General features: G+C 41.3%; 1 protein-coding gene across 1 annotated transcript in view; it reads right to left on the minus strand.

Moving 5' to 3' along the window:
- Window positions 1-3,120: 3,120 nt before the first annotated feature.
- SYTL5 (synaptotagmin like 5) overlaps window positions 3,121-22,827 on the minus strand; it is a 640,980-nt gene continuing 621,273 nt past the window's right edge. The window contains exons 17-18 of the mRNA XM_069204241.1: window positions 8,877-9,085; window positions 3,121-3,920 (exon numbers count right to left, since the gene is read on the minus strand). Coding sequence (XP_069060342.1) covers window positions 3,778-3,920; window positions 8,877-9,085 — 352 coding nt within the window. The 3' untranslated portion in view covers window positions 3,121-3,777. The remainder of the gene's footprint in view (window positions 3,921-8,876; window positions 9,086-22,827) is intronic.

Genomic DNA, 22,827 nt, shown 5'->3' on the forward strand with positions numbered 1-22,827 from the left:
TTAAAGGAGAAGGGAGAATCTAATGTGGATGAAAGGGTCTTGAGGTGGAATCCAGACTACACAACCTTGGTACCTGCACCCCAACATTTGATAGTGCCGCCCATGAGCTTCTGAGAGAAATCTTGGGCACCAGCGCTTATTCTTTTACACATTGAGCACTAGGGGAGGGGGAAGGTACGGAGTTATCTTTGGTTGTAACTATAAAAATTGAGGTATTGTCAGGTGAATAATAGCCACTCTCAGACCAGAGTAAGTAGACATCTTCATTCTTGAAAGGTTGCAGAGTCTCTGGAAATCTTAAGAAAGAGGTTGTAAAGGCACATCCTTAGGTCTTCTTTGCTGTTGAAATTCACCTGGTAATATATTGGCTTTTTGTGCTGCAAAGATCTCCCAAATGTTATTCCTTTCTCCAAGGCAGGATTGTTCATTATAACGTTGTATATGATGTAGCTGATCTTGACGACGACACAGGATAAAACTGGTAGCCAGTGTAGCTCATTTAATAGAGATATGGTTTTTAGAACTCTATCGAGCTGGGGTGCCAGTGAGTAAGCTGTCATCTTTCTTCAGCATGCCCGAAGCTTAGTTGCTGTTATGAATCCTCAGATTAGCTGCATTGTATTTTCTGTAGAAGCACACACATAGAAAGAGGAAGTAATGAGGAGAAATAAAGATGTTTCTCCTCATTATACCTCACCTGGGAAGGTATAAGATTTTGAAGCATTTCCCAGGTCTACCAGTAATGGTAAATCTGGGACTGCGCCAAAATCCATGGGTGGATGTGTGGAGACACTCATGCTCCGCACATGGGATGCGTTTTCAGTGCAGAGTAAAGCAACGCAGTGGTTTCCACTGTGTTGCATTACACCACATTTATTAAGCTGGATAAATCTGCCGTAAGAGTTGCATCACTCTTGCACCCCGTTGTGCAGTGAAAGAACGACTCAGCTCTTTGATAAATATGGACCTTAGGGTTTTTATCCACTGCATGCTTTTTAAAACCTGTGCCTGTAATCAATATCTCACACAACGCAGCAAGCCACCTTGCAAACGTGACACAAAACGTTGATAAATGTTGCACAAATATAACATATGTAACATGTATAAGTATGTGTTATATTTTCAGTTGCAGGATGGAACATATTCTCTTCACTCTTGCTTTGTCTATTTGAACCTGGAGCAACTGTCCAAAATGTTTGCGCACATTTACAACTAACTTTTTAAAGTGTCAATATGGCACCTTTAAATCAATTATATTTGTCATTTATAGAGCAAAGCACGTGTGCTATCAAATACCAGAGGATTATGTGGTTTCACTGTCATCATATAGTCATTGTTTTTAGGGTTTTATTTCAGTATACTAAAGGGCGGTTGTCCTAATATTTTAATCAGGGTTTGCATCACAAAAGTGAAGCAAAATGGCAAAAATGATTCTTGGAGATTTACTTTCTAGCACAAAAATTCTGTTTCATGTGAGAAGTTGCCTGAAAGTAAAGCAAAACAGCACTTTGCGGTGCTTTGTATTACTTTGTGTCAGAGGGGCGTTCCTTAGGTGATACATGTGAATTCCCACTCAACCACCCATATTTTTTGATGTAGTTCCCCAAGTACTAATAGTAGACATGTTTTTGTGCCATAAAATAACACCTCCTTGACATTGGTGGTATCTTGGAGAAATGGTTTTATTTCCCCAAATTTATCCGACTTCATGTGTGCTGCACACACCCAAAGTGGGAACATTTTTAAAGATTTACCAGAAATTGTATATTATATTGGAAGGGTACCCTTCCAGTACAAAACCTAGGCTAGAAATGAGACAGACATCTTTGCACTATGGAGGAAAAGCGTGTGTGTGTGTGGCACCAGTCAGCCTGGTTGTGCACCAGTGCTAGGGAGAGAGCAGGACAGTTAGGGGCATATTTATACTCTGTTTGCGCCGAATGTGCTTCAAAACTTTTGACGCACATTTGGCGCAAACCTTGCCCCATATATAAACTCTGAAGCCCGAACCCGCGGACGTCAAAATTCCACTGTGTGCATCATTTTTGGAGGCGGGAAACTGCCTTGCGTTAATGATATGCAAGGTAGGCGTTTACCGCCCAAAAAATTACTTTAAGGACTGTGTGCCTTATTTATACTTCAGCGTCATTTTGACGCACAGGAGGGGGTGGGCCTTAAAAAACGGCGCACAGCCTGATGTGCGCTATTTTTTAATGCCTGGGTCAGGGCAGGCATTAAGGGACGTGTGGGCTTGGAAGGAGTCCAGAGGTGCCCCTCCGTGGCCCCAAGGACACCCCCTGACACCCCTGGAGGACACCCATGGATGGGGCGACACATCCCAGGTCAGTACAGGTAAGTTGAGGTAAGTATTTTTATTTATTTTTTAAAGTGGCATAGGGGGCCAAATTTGGCCCCCCCACATGCCACTGTGCCCAATGACCATGCCCAGGGGACAGAAGTCCCCTGGGTATGGTCATTGGGCAAGGGGGCATGACTCCTGTCTTTGCTAAGACAGGAGTCATTTCAAAGGGGGTTGTGTGTCAAAAAATGGCACAAGTCCGGTTTGAGGCATGATTTTTGCCTCAGACCTGACTTGCACCATTTTTTGACGCACAACCCCCATTTTCCGCTACGCCGGTGCTGCCTGGTTTGAGTCCTTTTTTTTTACTTAGACCAGTCCGCTAACGTCATTCCTTAAATAAGGCGCCCACATGGTGCGTAAGAATGGCGTTAGCCGGCGGTAATATTTTTGCCGCAAACCAGCGCCGGCACTGGTTTGCGTCAAAAAGTATAAATATGGGCCTGAATATCTTAGTAAATATGGCACATTCCTGATCTCTCTCTCTCATCCAGTGCATATGGCACATTCCTGATCTCTCCCTCTCACGCAATGCAGAGCGTGTACTTTGGTTACTGCACTGTGCTGTGTTACAGTTTCTAGTAAACCTTCCCCCACCCTTTGTGGTATTACTGCAGAATGTAGGCAGCTACAAAATAAAGTTGACAGGCATTGCACTGCATTACGTAATATAAAAACGCACAAGTGGAATCGACTGGACACTTGACTCAAAAATGCTTATTATTTTAAGAATAGTTTTAAAATTTACAACAGAAAAACAGTTAGGCTTAGAGCACTATTGTACTCTGTATTTTAATGAGAAAATACAACATTGACTGATGGTACTGTAGGACAAACGGAAATCAGTTTCTTCTGACGCAGAATGTGGGATCAGTAGATATGTTCAGTTGCCTTCTCTAATTGGCTGACGTTTCTGCAATTGAGTATGCTGCTTCTGCAATGTATCCTAGCAAATGATAACACACATTAAAGATGTATAAAAAGAATAAGCCACCAGTAAGGAGCTGGAATGTGCATTGGCATATCTGCATGAGTCTTGCTGATTGCCCAGAAGAGGCTGTTCTTCATGTCGTATTGGCTACTGTGCTTTTTTAAAGGGTATTTTCTTTGACTTTCAGTTTTATGGAGTGCATCTCGACATTTCGATGTCTATCATTTCCATTTTTCAAAGTAAGGTCAAGAGAAGTGTCTAGAAAAATCCCACAGTTCGAAAAAGGCTGTGTTTACTGTGAAACAGTCGAGCCTCAAACAATGGTGTACCAGGCACATCAAGATCTTTAGGATCAAATAGAGCTAAAGAGACTGTGCTTTCACTAATTTAAATTTGCCAACGAAAAGTTGCCCGATGCACAAGAGTTAGAATAGGAGTCTGCAGATTGCAGGTGCTAGTCTTCGCTCTTCCTGGCAGTACTAAGTTGTCAGGGACTGCGTTTTCCCATGCTAGATCTCAGCATTAAGGTGCCTTCAAAGGTTTTACCAGGATTGTCATACATCTTTTCCCAGAGGAGCCTCTCTTCTCCTTGTGAATCCATCCAATCCACTGGGCTTCCATTACTCACACCTAGCAAAGGAAAAAACATTGACAATTTGAGTGCATGCGAATGAAAAGTGGCATATTATATTAAGTCGTGCTTTTTCAAAAGTAATGCAATGACAACCAAAACATCTGAGGCATCACACAGATCTCTTAAAGTTAATGGTCTGATTTGTTTACTGGCATTTGGCCCATCCTCTCCCAAGGCAATTAAGTAAGTTACTCCATCGACCTGATGGAGTTGCCCACAGGCAACTTTAAAGATATCCTCAGGTCCAGCAGGCATTTCTAGCATTTGCAGTACCCACTGTCACAGTGGTTCCTGTCAATGCATTATAATTTTGCTGTATGGTTCCATAAACATGATGGGAAATTTACAGAGTGATTTTTAATTTAGAAAAGAAAATCCCAAAGTTTCCTCACCATAATGAGAGAGGCATTAGGCACTTTTCTGTGCCCTTTACCACCAGGTTTTTCTTGGCAGTGACAGGCATTATAAACTAGCTAAATGTCTGCCCATCTAAATTAGGTGGGCGGATATATAGCCAAACCTCTGATGGCCCTTACTTTGTTGGGCCATCAGATTGGTTTGGTCGTGGTGGAGATGTAGTGGTCTCTGCTGTTGTTAAACTATGGTCCATCCACATTTAAATCTGCCAGGTGGATCACAGTCTTGGTAGGGAGTGAACTCCTTAACCGCTGGAAAGGAGTTGCTTTTCTGCCAAGATCTAAATAGGAGCCTAAGGGCCATATTTATACTTTTTGACGCAAAACTGCGCTAACGCAGTTTTGCGTCAAAAAAATTAGTGCCGGCTAACGCCATTCTGAAGCGCCATGCGGGCGCCGTATTTATTCAATGACGTTAGCCGGCGTTAGCCGCCGGCGCTGCCTGGTGTGCGTGGAAAAAAACGAGGTACACCAGGCAGCGCCGGCGTAGGGGGAAAATGGAGTATGGGCGTCCTAAAATGGTGCAAGTCAGGCTGAGGCAAAAAAATCGCCTCAACCCGTTTTGCGCCATTTTTTTTACGACGCCCAACCCCCATTGAAATGACTCCTGTCTTAGCAAAGACAGGAGTCATGCCCCCTTGCCCAATGGCCATGCCCAGGGGACTTATGTCCCCTGGTCATGGCCATTGGGCATAGTTGCATGTAGGGGGGCACAAATCAGGCCCCCCTATGCCACAATTTTTTTTTTTTTTTTTTAAATTCCCTGAACTTACCTTAATGTCCCTGGGGTGGGTCCCTCCATCCTTGGGTGTCCTCCTGGGGTGGGTAAGGGTGGCAGGGGGTGTCCCTGGGGGCAGGGCAGGGGAGGGCTCCTCTGGGCTCATTCTGAGCCCACAGGTCCCTTAACGCCTGCCCTGACCCAGGCGTTAAAATCCGGCGCTAATGCGGGTTTTTTTAGACCCGCCCACTCCTGGGCGTCATTTTTGCCCAGGAGTATAAATACGACGCATAAGCATCGGAGTAATTTTTTAAGACGGGAACGCCTACCTTGCATATCATTAACGCAAGGAAGGTGTTCACGGAAAAAAATTACGCTAACTCCATGAATTTGGCGCTAGACGCGTCTAACGCCAAAGTATAAATATGGAGTTAGTTTTGCGTCGAATTTGCGTCGAAAAAAACGACGCGAATTCGGCGCAAACGGAGTATAAATATGCCCCTAAATCTTTTTCTCTTTTTTCAATTAATATGGCCAGTATTGTGTTTTTGTTTGCAACTGGGCTGACTGGTGTTTTACTGTGTTTTTTCCTATATTTTCTTTGTGTGTAAAAATGTCGATATAATTTCAATGTTCTATCTCCTCTATGGTATCACATTGTAAGAACTTCAACTTTTCTGAGATGTTAGCAGTGGTGCCATAAGATGAGTCTGTAAGTGTTCTCTCTTTGAGATTAAATATACGTTTGTTGGCCTATCTTCCAAAACATGGTGGAGGCGTCACTGCTTCTAAATTGACTGTGGATGAGACCCGCCAGCCTCCCACTGTCCTGATGGCAGTGTAGGTTGTAATCAGCCAGGGCGGCACTGAAGTTAGCGCCGCCCTGCTGATTACAACCTTGTTCTCTGCCGGCCTTTTCATGGCGGTTCAACCGCCATGAAAAAGCTGTCAGAGAATAAGTGCAGTGGGGCACAGGGGGTCCCTGCACTGCACGCGCCCATGGCATGGTCTGTGCAGGGACCCCCTGCCATGCACCCTCAAAATACGCACTGTCTGCTGTACAGATAGTGCACAGTTTGAGGGTGCTGGTGCCCCCTGTGTGTGGCAGTATTGCCGCCAGCCCTATTATGAGCCGACGACAATGCTGCCGCCCTTTCCCACTGGGCTGGCTGGCGGAAACCTTGGTTTCCCAGTGGGAAAGTCGTAATGAGGCCGGCGGGGAGGTTGACTACCCCGTCGGGAGTTTGCGGACAGGTTTTTCCATCCGCAAAACTCTTAGTCAACCCAAAAGTACATAAAACCCTAAATATCGTGATACAGAAAAAGTGTGTCAAAATATTGAGCACAAAAATATTGTTTTCCTCTATTTATAAGTGAAACTACAGAAATATCGAAAAATGAATTTTGTTTCACACCAATATCGAAAGATATAGACAAACACTTCATTTTAAAAAACATATATAGTTAAAAATAGTAAACATTAAAAATATTAACAGTAACAGTCATATAATGCAACTTACATATATTTAAACAATATAAATATACATATACATATTTAAACAAATACACACACATATATATGTATATGGGTATGTTTATTTACACAAGTATATTGTAAAACTATTATTAAAATACTGATTTTTATTAATATTATGTACTTTTTTAATTTTATAATATAACAAGTAGATATATATACATAAACACAATAAATTAAAAACCACAGCAAATAAACTGACTTTTTTTAAAAAAAAAAAAGCATATCAACTTAATTACACAGAAAAGTAAATAATAGAAAAAACATTTTACTGGAAATATATTATGTATTACAAACATTACTAAATAAAAATTAATTTAAACTACACAGAAACATACTATAATATAATTTTAAGCAATATAAACACAACTATACATTTCTAGGAATAATACATATGATATTCCCACTTAACAGTAAGGAAAGTGTTAGACTCAGGGGGGTAGAATTTACTATTCCCACTCTAGTCTGTGCAACAGCAGGGAAAGCGTTGGACGCAGGAGGAATAAAGTATCTATTCCCACCCCAGACTCTGCAACAGTAGGGAAAGTGTTGGACTTAGGAGGGGTAAATGTACTATTCCCATTTCATTCTGTGCAACAGTAGGAAAAGTACTTCACTTCAAACACTTCTTATTTAATACATATATTAATTTCATAATGTTATAACACTATTAACATAAAATTAAATCTATGTATAAAAAACAATTAAACAATTAAAATTATCATTTTTGTAAATAATTAATATAAGAAAAAATCTTACTTAATAATTATTTCAATAAATTCCCACACTACAATAGCACCCAAATTGCGATTTAGTAATATGTTACAGAATCACATTTTGAGTTTCTGCCCAAATACAGATTCGGTATTTAGAAGGCGCAGGTTGAGGGTTTCCATTACAAATACTGAATCAGATTGGGATGTATTAATGTTTTGCGACCCAAATTTGGTTATTAATACTTTACTGACTACAAACATATAGTGGTAATCCATTTGCAACCGGGAAGAGGTCCTTGAGGGGCCCATTCCCTATTGCAAATGTTAACAAAAAATGTTTTAAGTGTTGACACTCATTTTCCTATATGTAAAAGCAATCACAAACATGGTGGTTTGCTGTCGTCAGCAGGCCACCATCCCTGTGATGGCTGCAATTTATAGTGGGTCGCAATTTACAACTTACCTCATTAATATTCATGAAGTAAGTTGAATTGTGACCCACTACGAATTGGGTTTTGCGAACAACCTTCACATACATAGGTCTGTTTGTGAAAACAGAATGGATTCGATATGTCGGTGCACAATGTGCAAACACTTTTGCGGACTCAATTCTTAGTGCACTTGACTTATAGTTCTGTAAGCTGAAACCGGCATTTTCATATACACGACTAATCTATTTTCCCTGATTACATGTCCTCTTGTTTTAATTGCCTGGGCTGTAAGCTCCGGCCCAACAGTTGAGGCATGCAACTCCAGGGCCATGCAGTAGCATTGGTATGGTGTGGATTCCATTAGGTCCCACTTTGAAATGAGAACATTGTCTCAAAGGACTCTGAATGGCACCTTAGGAAACTCTTCTATTCAGTAAGTTGGATTCTGTGGATGAGTAAAACCATGTCTAGCTATAACATGGCATGACTTTTACTGGCCATGAACTATTGGAAGGGGAGGAATGTTCCCTTTTAAAGGTACATGTGTTACTTGCGCTACCTCTTTGAGTCCTTCATTAGTAGTAATGGGTCATATCTGTTCTAGCTCTCAGATTGGTGAAAATGCAGGATAACATCTTCAGCATACTTAAGAGGTTTAACCTCCAACTCGGTTGAAATGTCCCTGTTATGCAAAAAATGGGGGATGTCTGGTTATTTCAAGTGCACCAAGCGCGACACTCAGTCCTTCATTGTGAATTGCCTAGTGTTTGGGCAAATAGGACCTGAAAAAATCCGACTCCAATGAGCCAGAATGTATCAGGTTGGATACAAAAGCTCCCAGTTATGAGTTTGTTCCCTATATAGGGGAACAACATGGGGATTTTTGTGGTCTATACAGTGAAATCCATAGGTGTCTGTAATTAACAAGCAGCTTGAAGTAAAATAAAGTATTCCTTTAATTTACTTCTTATTTAAAAGACCCATGGGCACACTTTAAAAATGTGCAACCATGTACGACCACCAAAGCAACTCTTAGTACATGTAGGCCCAATAGTGCTAATCATTTTCACATAGTACATATCATCTTTGCTCACAGCTTACATAAAATACATAATTCATCACAAAAAAGCTCCTTACCAGTTCCCATGCTAAGGCGCAATCCTCCCAGAAAGATGTTGCTGGAGAGAGACTCTTTATCCCAGACTGTCAGTTCTAGGCAGACATTCAGTAAATCGCTCTGCTGCAGACTGCTGTAAATGAATGTATGGTTCCACTGGGGGTTCACTGACTTTTTGACTACAGGAGTTTTATGTTTCGATGCTTTGTTGTTGTTTGGGAGTAGATACCTATGGCGGAAGAAACAGAAGTTGGTCAGTGCTTCAGTGCAATGGCCACGATTGGTGAAATAGATAAGTGTGTGAAAGCATGGTGGAAAACACTGATGGATAAATGTTCAATTAGAATCAAACTTCTATTTCACTGAATGTAGAATTCCACGATTAAGAATTATGATTACTAATGTTTGAAAAAACGAAATATTCAGATAGTTTGGACATATTACATATTTATCTATATGGATATACACATTCACATATAATAAAATCACAAAAGTGTTAAATATATATATATATATATATATATATATATATATATATATATATATATATATATAGCAGAAAACAAACATCCACAACGCTCGGGACTAGAGACAGGATTCTTAATTTTAGATTGTGGGATTAAGCAGTTACAAAGTGAATCATTTAAAGATTTATTTTTCCTGAAAGTGAAGCGTGGAAACTCACCTAAAATATTTAGAAAGGTTTCATCCGTTTTCAGTACAGGACAATATTTAGTAAAGATTTTTCTTTTTTCATTGCTACCACTGCTATATGTGGTGATAAATCTAATCGGTTGTTGCTGTTGTGAATCTAAGTTTCCCTTTTTGATCAATAAACTAGATCTATTTGTTAGTGAAACTCTAGCAACCGCTTGATCGATCACAAATTTTTTATTGCCTCTTTGAAGAAATCTTTCAGTCATGACTTCAATTTCACTGAAAAAAGCATCATCAGAACTGCAATTCATTGTTTTGCTCTTTGTATAGAAATCGATAGGTATATATTCATATTCGCTCTAGTCACTTTAAAATGGCCGACATGTTTCAGGTTTACATCTGGAGATGTTATATGTTAGTCCTTTTTCGATATTGTTTGCATATGGTACTGTGCACCTGGTGTATTCAAATTAGATTAGAGGGACGGGTTAGTTACCCGTGAACAAGGAAATTTCATTTTCCGAAACGCGCTGGGACATCGCTAAATAAATGGTTGCATTTCAATTTTCTGAAGTGATGAAGACTCGTCTGTTCATGCTCGGGGCACAGATTCTCTAGTCCCTGAGCGTTGTGGATGTTTGTTTTCTGAAGTATTGGGGGTTGCGACCCTCTCTCCGTCTGCCACGGTGAGGCAGACGCTGCAGCGTTTTTAGATTTATATATATATATATATATATATATATATATATATATATATATATATATATATATATATATATATACATACTGTCTTAAACCCGAGGTGGTAGCCCCTGTTTTTAGCTTCATTTTACATTTTCATATTTTATTCATTTTAGCTAAGCTGCTTTTAGCAATGACATTTACACACATTTCTTGCATGACAGTATTCTAAGAATTGGTAGAACGAATTGCTTCTGTTTAAGGCTAGGCACACTCTACATGACATCCTAGTTTTTATGTTGCCTGTTCAGAAGACAGTTTCTAACATCTTGATACAGCATTACATCAGAGCTGTGCTTTCCAACACAACACTGTATGGCTTTATTACATAAAGGGTGCACTGGTCCCAGAAGGGGCACAGGACATTCAAGCCTTGATCCTCATGGAATGAATGCAGCTTGCTGGTGCTAATCTGCAAGCTTTCTGAAAGGATTGCCATCTACACTGCAGGCCGACTACTGACACTCTCTTCAGATATAGGCCAGGGGCTAATCCCTCTGATCGAGCTAGGCAGAAGGGTACACCCACTGTTGTTTCAGCGTGGTTTAGGGTTAGGTAAGAACCTTCAGAACCTCTAGAATGTCCGGAACCACATTCACCATGGTTAACTCGTCTATCTTCTTTACCATGTGTTTAATTCTGATTATTCTGCTTAGTTTTATTTGCCTAATTATCACAGCTCACTCTCTTTATGCTAGATTGTTGTTTCAATAAATATTTTGAAAACTTATCTCGCATCTCTTTGTGTCCTGGCTTGGCATACATGAATAATACCACGAAAGGGAAAGATATTTCCACAACTTCCATGGGGAGTCAGAGTGTCATGTTCAAGTTGCCATAATCACCTTCCACCCCAGTAGGTTTGGTAGATTGAGTGAGGCACTGTGAGCTAGCCAGGAGTTAGGCCGACAGTTACTGAGGGAGTGGATGGATCCAGTCTCCCACATTCGAAAGTTCTGCAATCCTAAATACACAGATATTATCTGAGACCTAGACGTATAAAAATACATAGGTGTTAGAAATTGGGTTTCTGTTTGCCAGCGGTATACACCCTGTCCAAGCAAGACCCACAATCCTAATCAGGTTAAGTCACAAACCCGCCCTAGGTTAACCTTTGTTCATCCTCTGGTAACATGGCACAGAGAAGTCAGGTTTAACGTAAGAGGAAAAGTATTTGTGCAACACTTCAAACAGTAAAACAGTGAAAACACCACAGCTGGCTAGAAGGATACAGCTAAATAAGAAACAAAAGAAGACCGAAATGTCAAAAATCCAATAAGTAGAACTTGAGATTTGAATTTCCAAAGAATAAAGTGTAGGATAGTGCTTGGAAGTAATAAGTGCCAATCAGGGATATCTGGTCGAACTGGACTGGGACAAAGTCCAAAGTTCAGGCTGACTTCGATGGAGCGTGGGCTGGCTACAGGGACCCAGTGAGACCCATTGAACAACACTACCTTAATCCTGTTTGCATTGATGTTGAGGATGCAGGGAGCAGGCTGAGGTGATGCCTTGGTATAGGTGCCCACAGTGCAGGCAATGCGTTGTACCTTCCCATGCAAATGCAAAGAAGCATTGATTTTCTCCATGCAATAGTGGCGATTCGTTGGGCCCTAGATGTGGTGGTTCCAAAGGCCGGTTCACAGCGGTCAACCAACGCTGGGCAGCCTATGCATTAACTCCAAACCACACAATGGGGCCAATGCACTGGTTCCGATCCACATAATAGGGGTGATGCACCAGTTCTGATCTGTGCAGCAGCGATAATGCATCTGTTCTGACTGAAGCAGCACTTTATACCCACTTCCTAGGCCCAGGACTGGATTGGCATCACTTGGCAGGACAATACTCACAGGTAGCAGAGCCCAGGTACTGCAGCAGGTAAGTTGGAAGTCTTCTGTATCCCTGAGGCTTCATAAAACAGGAGGCAAGCCAGCAAGCCCTTGGAGTCACTTTGGTTCTGGGTTGGAGAGAAGAAAGTCCAGTCCTTCTCAGTACAAGGCAAGGAGGGTAGCAGGCAGCAGCAGGTCAGCAGAGCAGGAGTCCAGCTGAGTAGCAGTTGAGCAAACTGGCAGTTCTTGTAGAAGCACAGCAATCCTTCTTCCTGGCAGAGTATCCACAGGTCCAGAACTGCACTGAGTTGGTGTTTTCTGAGGTCCAGTACTTATACCTAGTTGTGCCTCTGAAGTGGGGGAGACTTCAAAGAGAGGCCTTTAAAGTACACGGAGTTCCTTCCTTCCCTGCCCTGACTCCAGACTCTCTATGGGGTGGGGTAGGCAGCCCTTTGTGTGGGGACCAGACACAGACTATTCAGGTCTGTGTCAACTCCTCCCTCCCATCCTGCATCAGTCACCCCTATGTTATGTTAAGAAACTATAACTTGTTTCCCAAAGTTACTTTCCGGCATGAGTTATACTTTCTTCAGATAAGTGTAACTATCAGTATAACTATAACTGCTGAATTTCAATGTTTTTATATGGGTAAAACATCAACCTAACTATAATATCCCTATAACCTTTGTTTTTTTCAGTGAAGTTCTGTATTCTTTTTAATGCACACGTTACTATTTCTGTCAGGTTGCAGCGAGCCATTCAGTGCCTTGCTTTTCCCCAGGATCTGAGTAGGATCCACGTCCCTGTATATAAAACTTTGTTTTTCATTTAATAACTAGAAAAATACTGAACAAATTTACACCAAATAACAAAAATGCCTCTTTCTGGGCCAAGAGCTACCTTTCTGCCAAATTTGATGCAATTTCGTCCAGTGGTTTCAGCGATATCGCTGTTCAAAACCCTATGGAAAGATTAATGGGGAAAAAAAGTTTTGGGACCCCCTCTTTTTCTTGGCCCCCACTTGATAGATCACCCAAAAACTTTCCAGAAAGCAACAGAAGCGAAGCCCATAGTTTTCTTTAGTGAATATTCATCAAACAGCACCAAAGTTATTAGCAAAACAAAAAATGCTTTTCCTCTACAAAATAGGTCCTAACTATAACTACCTAGTGGCAATCGCCACTAGGTAATATATATATATATATATATATATATATGTATGCATGTGTCTAAATCTGTGTGGTGTACTTTTGTAGTGTTTTCACTGTGTTACTGTATGATTTACTGCACAAATACTTTACACATTGCCTTCTAAGTTAAGCCTGACTCCTTAGTGCCAAGCTACCAAAGGGTGGCAAAGGATAATTTCTATTGTGTTGTGACTTACCCTGACTTGGATTGTGATCTCTACTTGGACAAGGGTGTATACCTCTGCCAACTAGAGCCCCAAGTTCTAAATATATCTATATATATATATATATATATATATATATATATATATATATATATATATATATGAGACCTGACAGCCTTAGGCTGGTCATCCACCAACTTTTTGCCAGCCTCCCTCCATTTTTCTGACCCTGTTTTTGCTGGTTTTAGGACTCTTTACACTTTACCACTGCTATCCACTGTCAAAGTGCATATGCTCTCTTCCCCAAACATGGTAACATTGGTTCTTACCCGACTGGCATATCTAATTTACCTTTTAGTCCCTAGTAAAGTGCACTACAAATGCCCAGGACCTTTACATTTAAGGCTACGAGTGGGCCTGCAGCACTGCTTGTGCCACCCACATAAGAAGCCCATTAACAACGGCTCAAGCCTATCAATGGTAGGCCTGTGTGTGCAGTTTCACTGCAAGCCTGACTTGGCATTTAAAACTACTTGCCAACCTTAAACTCCCCTTTTTCTACATATACATAATCCCTAAGGTAGGCCCTAGGTAACCCATAGGGCAGGGTGCTATGTAGGTAAAAGCAGGACATGTACTTATGTGTTTTACATGTCCTGGTAGTGAAAAACTCATAAATTCGTTTTCCACTACTGTGAGATCTGCTCCTCTCACATACTAGCATTAGACCTGCCCTCATATACTTTTGAGTGGTAGATTCTGATCTGGAAGGAGTTGCCCTGTCATATTTAAGAAAAATGGTGCTGCACATAGTGCAGCACCACTTTTCTTGAGCCCCTTAGAGCCCCCCCTAACACCAGTATGTGTGCCCTGTATTTAAAATATGGCACACCATGGTGGTAATTAGAGGACTAGTGTATGAATTTTTGATGCTAGTCTAGTGCTTTGCAGGATTAGCATAAGAAATTCCGACGCTAATTCTCCAAAACACCCAGACGCCCATTATAACCAAAGGAAGCCTCCTTTTAACGCCTGCTCTAAGCAGGCATTAAAAGTGCTGATAACATTTTTTGGCCCCCTCAAATGGGGGAATGCCCCTTTTGCATACAATATGCCTTGTGCAGGCATAATGTAACACAGAGGGTTACGAACTGGCGCAATACATGCATTCCATCACTTCGGCCGTTTAACGCCACATTAGCGTCAAACAATGACGCTAATGTGTAATTCGAATGGCTCTTAAATATGCCCTTTAGTATTGCATGGATTGTAATAGAAAATCCTGCTTACTGGTTAAGTTGGATTTAATATTACTATTTTAGAAATGCAACTTTTAGGAAGTGGCCATTTCTCCTCACTTACCGCCATCTGTGCCTTACAGCCCTGTCTCCAATCCACGGCTGGTCTGTGCTGGTTGACAGCTCCCCTTGTGTATTCCACTCAGACAGCCATAAACACTGGACACTCAGTCACATCAGCATATTGAATGGGTCTCCCTAGACAGGAAGGGTGGAGGGGCTCTCTCTTACATTTCATAGGCCAGTGGCCTGCCCTCACACAGAGGAATGATAAATCCCCAAAGGGATCCTGGCTGACAGGACTGGACTGAAAAGAGAACTTGTGCACTTCAAAAACACTCTTTGAAGTTTCCCTCACTTCAAAGGCATTTTTGGGTATAGCAACTTGGTCTTTGACCACACCAAATCAGACACTTGTGGATCTAAAGCTGACCTCTGTCAGAGGAACAGCCTGGCTGCCCAAAGGGATTTCTTTGCTGAGGACTGCAGCCCTGCTGTCTGCTGGCCTCTGACTTTGTTCGAAGGACTATACCTTCCCAAAAAGTGCTCTCCAAGGGCTTGGATTGAGCTTGCCTCCTGTTCCGAAGTCTCAGGGCCAACAAAGACTTCACCAGCTAGCTTTTAGCTAGTTTTTCGACTTTAGCGACGCCAAGAACGACTTCAGCAACACCAGCACCGACACGCAGCTGCTCCCGCGCCATGGAACTCGCTGCACGTAACAACCGCAGCCTGCAATGCAAGTCCGACGTTGCTGTGATGCATCTGACATCATGCAGTGTGATCATGGCACTGAGAAGTCGACTCATCAAGTCTTGATTGACTGGATTCATTGACTCAGCCAGGTCACAAGGAACCAACGCCTTGGCACTGATGCTGCACCAGCTCACTCTGCAACTGGACAGAACCAACGCCTCGCCTCTCCTGCCTCACAATATGGAACCAATGCCTCACCTCCAAAGATGCTGTAAGGGAATGATGCCGCACCGGCTTTAGCGATGCTTCATCTCCTCGACTCTATGCGATGTCTCTCTTTCTTCGTTTCCAAAGGTACTGAGCCTGTGAGACTCTGTGACTGGCTCCTGTGGCACCAGATTATTGGGAACTGCTCCGTCAACAATGATGTAATAGCCCCAGTTGGAGCTATTGAGTTTTTAAGCAACATAGTGGGATTTAATCTTTAAAAATTTATAACTTTGCTTGTGTAGATTGGATTTTCCTCATTTTTACCGTATTGTATTTAGATAAATAGCATTTATGTTTCAAAACCTCTGTGGTGTATTTTTGTGGTGTTTTCACTGTGTTACTGTATGATTTATTGCACAAATACTTTACACATTGTCTTATAAGTAAAGCCTGACTGTTTAGTGCCAAGCTACCAGAGGGTTACACGGCATAATTTGGATTGTGACTTATCCTGAAGAGGATTGTGGTCTCTACTTGGACAAGGGTGTCTACCTTTGACAACTAGAGACCCGAATTTCTACCAACATATCTCTCTCTCTCTCTCTGTATATATGTCTGCTCTCCAACCCAGCAACACAGTGTTGGGTTGGCGAGAGCCCACTGTGCATGTGTGTTTGGCTGGCCCACGACAGCCGGCCAAACACACATGCACACTGAATGGGGTGCTGTGCGCTCCCCCTCCGTCCCTGCCATGCCCCATGGCCCCGCCAATTTAACAATAAAACAATAATTAACATAGTTCATTATCGTTGTATTGTGAGAGGTTTGCAGCTGCTGGCATGGGGCAACGCTCCTCCGCCGCCCCTGCTTACTGTCTCTGCACCTAGGGCCTTATTTATACTTTTTGGTGCAAAACTGCACTAATGCAGTTTTGCACCAAAACGTTTTGCACCAGCTTGCACCATTTTTTGGCAAGTGCAAAGGGTAGGCTAGTTTAAAAATAAAATGACATTCGGCAAGTTTGAGTCAAAATAAATGATTCTGACCAGATTAGCATAATGGGCATATTTATACTCTGTTTGCACTGATTTAGCGTCATTTTTTAAAAACTCTAATTCAGTGCAAAACTAACTCCATATTTATACTTTGGTGCTAGACCCGTCTAGCACCAAATTTATGGAGTTAAAGTAATTTTTGGGAAGTGGAAACCTACCTTGCCTTAATGAGATGCAAGGTAGGCGTTCCCGTGCAAAACATTACTCTATGGCCTTAACACCATATTTATACTCCCATGCAAAAATGGTGCAAGGGAGGGAGGAGGGATCCAAAGCTTGCTTTGCCTCATTTTTTAAAGCATGGGTCAGGGCAGGCGTTAGGGGACCTGTGGGCCTATTTCCATGGTGGAACACCATGGAATAAGCCCACAGGTGCCCTCCCCAGGCCCCAGGGGCACACCCACCCACACCAGAGGGACTACGGAGGATGGGGGACCCCATCCCAGGTAAGTACAGGTAAGACTGCATTTATTTTTTTGAAAGTGCTATAGGGCATACATGGTACAGGGTGCAATGGCCATGCCCAGGGGAAACCTGTCCTCTGTGCTGGCCATTGGGGTGGTGGGCATGACTCCTGCCTTTTCTAAGGCAGGAGTCATGTGGCATGGTAGGTTTAGCACCATAAAATGACGCTAATCTGGTTAGAGTTATTTTTTCTTTTAATCTAACCTGCCTAAAGTCATTTTTTGGTGTAGTATACATGTTCGATTTCTTTCTCCCCCATTTTCCTTCAGCATGTCAATGGCATAATATAATAACATTGCATTGTTTCCACATTCTCCAGGTAGGATTGCATGTAATGTTTTGTGATCAAATATGTTGAGTCCTTGTTTTGCACCACTCTAATCTGCTCCAGGATTCTTTTCTTCATTGTACATGTTTTGCTTAAGATGTGTTTCAACCCATATGTGCATTCTAGGGCATACACCTCAAATTGCGAGTCATATGTGATTTTCTAATTAATTATAATTATTTTGCCACCCTTGTCTTGAAATTGTTTCATATTTCTTCAGATTTTTCAGGCCTTACATGTTTTACAATTAGTGAAGCAGTTCTGTGATTTCTCAAGTCAATTTGGTTCTCATTTACTGGAAAAATGACTCTGAACAAGTTTGTCTTTCATTGTCGGAGCTCTCCTGAACGTGATGCTTAGATTTACTCACAAATTCTGTCCACTATCTGGATCTTTTTGGATGCTATGGCAATATTTCTTGAATATTCTTCTAATAACGTTCGATTCTTTACTGTATGTCAGAATGATTTTTATTTGTTCGTCCTCAACTTATTTATTTGGGATACTGTTGTTAATCAAGATTTTCATTCTTGTTTTGAGTTTTGATCTTTGCAGTCCTCTAATGATGTCATGTTTACAATAGCACCTGTTGAGGAAACAACCAATTACTTCCTCATTTCACTGTAGGACATCATCTTCCTTTTTAGCAATTAGGTTTCATTCTTAGGAATTCTCCATATGGGATACTCCGTAATAGGGTATTTTTGATAGAAACTGGAAATATGAAGTACACTATTTCACTATTTGTGAAGTTTTTTTTCCTGCTGTGTTGTCTGTAATTGTCCTTCACTTATATAGATTGTTATGTCTAAGAAGTTTACTTTTTCTTTGTTGATTGCATGTGAACCTCAAACCTACTTCATTATCATAAAGTGCTGTAAAGTATTCTTTGAACTCTATTTCCGATCCACTCGAAATAATAAAGAGATAATCAATGTATCCAGCAAATAGGGTTGAATTTTCCAGGAATTTCTCATATTGCTCACCTCATGCTATTGTATTTACCACCACCCCATGATGAGATTTGCATTGCTGCGTGAAAACAAAATGCCCGTGGCTGTCCCTCATGACAGACCAGTTGTTCCAGTATGCGAGTCTTGTTTGAAAAAGGGAAAACCGCTTTAAGGATACTTAGCCCTAAACTGTACAAACTCCTTACTACCCCTTAACATTACCCTTTCCTGAACCTTAAAAATACCTCACTAGCCTCTCATCCCTGGCACACATCACTGTAAATGTTCCTCTCTACTTTGGCAGGATGATGCACTCTTACCCTGCTCCCAGTACACTTACCTTTGCCCTTTACTGCTCGACATTTTTTCATTGCTTTTGTAGCCACACTTTTGTCATCCTATTTTTCAGTAGACATTTTTGACACAACTTTGTTTTGTCTAATTTTTTCCAACAATATTTTTATTGCAAACTATTCTCTACAGTTACTAAACTTTATTCACTACCGAGCACTTTTGCCAATATTTGTACACTGCACAATACGGAGCATCATAAAACAATTCTCAAAAGGGAGCGTGTCAGAGAGAACTACCTCCAGTCCAAGCATGTGCAACATTTATTTCTGCACTGTGCTGCTTGCAACAGGTGCAACTAATTTTAATTGATGTTGTTGCCAAGATCTTGATTGGTCTAAGGTAATCCACCCTCTCTGAAGGGCAAAGGTACCTTGGATATACCATACCTCTAGTCAACTTTTCCCATAATTGACTTCAATGGGTTGTCTCAGAGGTTTCATTAAATGGCATGTATGGCGTAACGGGTATCATGGTTTGTGTCTTCAATTTTCAGTGGCCACAGGCTAAGGGGGAATACAGGTCATTTGCTTTTTATCAGGAGCTGTAAACCGTAGCGATACAATACTCAACTTTTCCTTTTTCATGAATTATCACAAGTGGTTAAGAAAATAATACATGAATTTACAAGCTTTATCTTTGTATTTTAGAGACCTGCATATAGCACCTTCCTCTCCCTCTATTTTTTGAGAATCACGTTTTGATTTTCAAATCCTGGTTTGGATGGGAATGGAGAGACTTTTTGTGCCATGGATAGTCTTTTACAATACATAAACATATATCTATTGGAACTGGCCCTTTCTGCAGTGTCAACCCCAAACGTTTTGTCTTCTTCCACCTGTTTTGACTCCTTTTTTTATGACTTTTAGAATTCTGACCAGTGCTAAAGTGCAGGTGCTCTGTACTCTAAATATGGTAACATTGACTTCTCCACAATCGGCATGTTTAATTTACTTATAAGTCCCTAGTAAAGTGCACTGCATGTATGCAGTGCCTGTAAATTAAATTCTACTTGTGGGCCTGCAGCACTGATTCTGCCACCCACTATAGTAGCCCTTCAAACAAGTCTCAGGCTTGCAGCTGCAGTGCCTGTGTGTGCAGTTGCAAATTGTCATTCCGACCGGGTAGGCCTTAGATAGCCCTATGGGCAGGGTGCTGTGTATGTAAAAGGTAGGTAATTTACTTTTGTGTTTTCCATGTCCTAGTTGTGACAAACAGCCTATTTTGTTTTTCACAACTGTGAGGGCTTCTCCTCTCATAGGATAGCATTTGGATTACCTTAAAACACTTTTTAAGTGTAATTTCCAATTGGGAAGAGATAACAATTTTGAGTTTGGTGTGCCTGTACTCACAACTTAAAATCACAACTGATGGTGAAATCGGATTTAAAATGTAAAGTCTAAAAATGCCACTTTTAGAAAGTTTTACCATTCTGTGCCTCTGTCTGTCTCTGAATACACGTCTAGGGTAGGCGAAAGCTGGGCTTTGTGAATTCCCTCCAGACAGTCACACAAAGGGAGCTTAGGTGTGACTTAGTGGGCCTTAATAGCCCATTTACTTGCTTGATGGGGGCAGAGCTTAGCACTGCCTCACTTACACCTGAATAGGGCTGTGCCTCTCCCCACACAATGTGCTGCATAACCCCCCGTAGAGTATCTGGAGAAAGTGGGGGCAGGATAGGGACCTTGTGGCCTTCAAAGGAATGTCTGGAGGTTTCTCCCACTTTCCAGAATAAGGGCAACACATTATAAATACTGGACCTCAAACCCCACCTAATAAGAACTCTACTCGAACCAAGCAAACTCTTCCAGGAAGAAGGACTGCTGTACCGCCAGGAGGGACTGCCACTCTGCAACTGCATTGCTGTGTTGGCCTACTGCTTGCTGTTTGCTGTGCTATAGGAGGGATTGCCACATTGATACTTGCTTTGCTGTACTGGCCTGCTGCGTCTTGCCTACAGTGAGGAAGACTGGACCTGTTCTCTACATCCTTGAACACAAGATTCTCCAAGGGCTTGTTGGCTTGCACCCTGTTCTTCTGGGGTCTCAGGGACATCAAAGACTGCTTCCAATTCACCTTCTACAGCACCTGTACTCTGACAGCTGTGAGTCTACCCTACCATGTGGTGCCACCCCAGGCCTGGACCCTTGAAAGTGGGCCTAAGGTGGTCTGCCTTCTGTGGTTTTCATTGGAACTGCTGTGAAACAATGGAAAGCCTTGCAAAGCAATGCCACACAGACCACGCACCAGGATTTAAGATACTGTGTTCAGCAGGCCTGAGTGTGTCCCTGTAGCTTGCTCATGCTTCATCATGGTCAGCCTGAACTTGTGACTTTGTTCCGGTCCAGCACGACCAGATAGCCCCAGTTGACACTTTGCGCTTCTATGAGCTTCTTTCGCCTACATCTTTAAAATTGCATATCTCAGGATCTACTTATTGGTTTTTGGTGTTTTGGTCTTGTTTTAATTAAATAAATATTCTCTATTTTTCTAACTGGGTGTAGAGTCCTTTTTGTGGTGTATTTCGCTGTGTTACTGTAATTAGGTGCTGCACACATTTACACATTGCCTTCAAAGTTAGGCATGCCTGTTCTGTGCCAAGCTAGTAGAGGGTGAGCACAGGTTAACTTAGTTGCATATCTGACTTACCCTGACTAGGATTGTGGTCCCTACTTGGTCAAGGTGCATACCTCTGCAAATTAGAGACCCAATTTCTAACAATATCACAAACATATGTCATAGTGGAATTATTTTCTTTCATTTTCATGATGAATGTGCATACTCGAAAATTGTCCTTTTTTATAATAATGTTTTAATGAGAAGTTAATAGATTGGAAAGGTGAATGACTGCTTACTTAAGGTACAGGAAAACAGCTTAGAAGCACAATGTCAAAATGTCATAGATATCTAGAGCGTCTCACATCTTTTTTTCTGGATTTGATTTGCTCAAATAGAAAAAACACTAGATCAATTTATACAAGGGGTGAAAATGTAAAGGGAGCACAATAACATTTTGGTGCCAAAAAGAAACATTGAGCACAACTAAGCAGAATTTCTGAATGTGAAGAAATTGTGATAGCATTGTAGCAGACCGATTTTCAAAGTCCTAGAGAAAACAGTCACTGTTGGACAATTTAAATGGCGGGTGCTGCTATTTATCACTGGTGGCCCAGGGGGAAGGGACTGTTACAAAACACTCTCTTGTATGCTTCTCTCGTTAACAATAACTTGTTCAAGGAGTTAAGCTTTAGTCTAGGAGGAGAAATATTTTTCGACCTCATTGAGGCAGCATTTGCACACAATAAAGGCCAATGTACAGTTAGTGTTCTTGTCTTTAAATTTAATACAAATGCATTTACACTTAGAATTACAAAAGGTAGAAAAGAATAAAAAAAAGTAAGAGGAACACAACAAACCTGAAAGTTTTGACACTTTTGTAATTCAAACTATAGATCTAAAAGTGTCTAATACTTAAAGGAAAGTACAAGGTAAACCAGATATCGATTAGAAAAGGCTCGCTGTTTTTGATAAACAATTCTTATTACTTTAGACTAAGTAAAACCCTTTGCCTCGGTTTAAGGGATAGAAATCACTCATATTCTTTCCAGGGATATTACACTTTTGGTTTCCATGATCCAGTAAATGAAAGACACATCATATAATCATGTTTTAGTCTTTCTGCCACCTAATTCCAGTGGCCCTGCATATAACTAAAGGACTAGTATGCCTACTGGAATATGTTTTCAAACAAGGCCCTTAAAACACAAACTATTCCCAGGTACTAAACAAAAGTTCAAGCCATAAGAGAGCTTACAAATACACTGAATGGTGGGATGGGTTATTATTTTGTGGTACCTACTAACCTAGTGTAGGGACCTAGAGGTGATGTAGACAGAAAGAACACATTGTCGTGAACATTTTGTTTGGTTGTGGTTCTATTGTCATAGGATCACCACAGGCTGATTTACGAACAAAAATATTTTGTAAAAGAATTCTTACAAAGCATTATAGGGTGGGTTTCCGAGTGCTGCAAA

The sequence above is a fragment of the Pleurodeles waltl genome, chromosome 8 (assembly GCF_031143425.1).
Source record: "Pleurodeles waltl isolate 20211129_DDA chromosome 8, aPleWal1.hap1.20221129, whole genome shotgun sequence".
Taxonomy (NCBI): Eukaryota; Metazoa; Chordata; class Amphibia; order Caudata; family Salamandridae; genus Pleurodeles; species Pleurodeles waltl.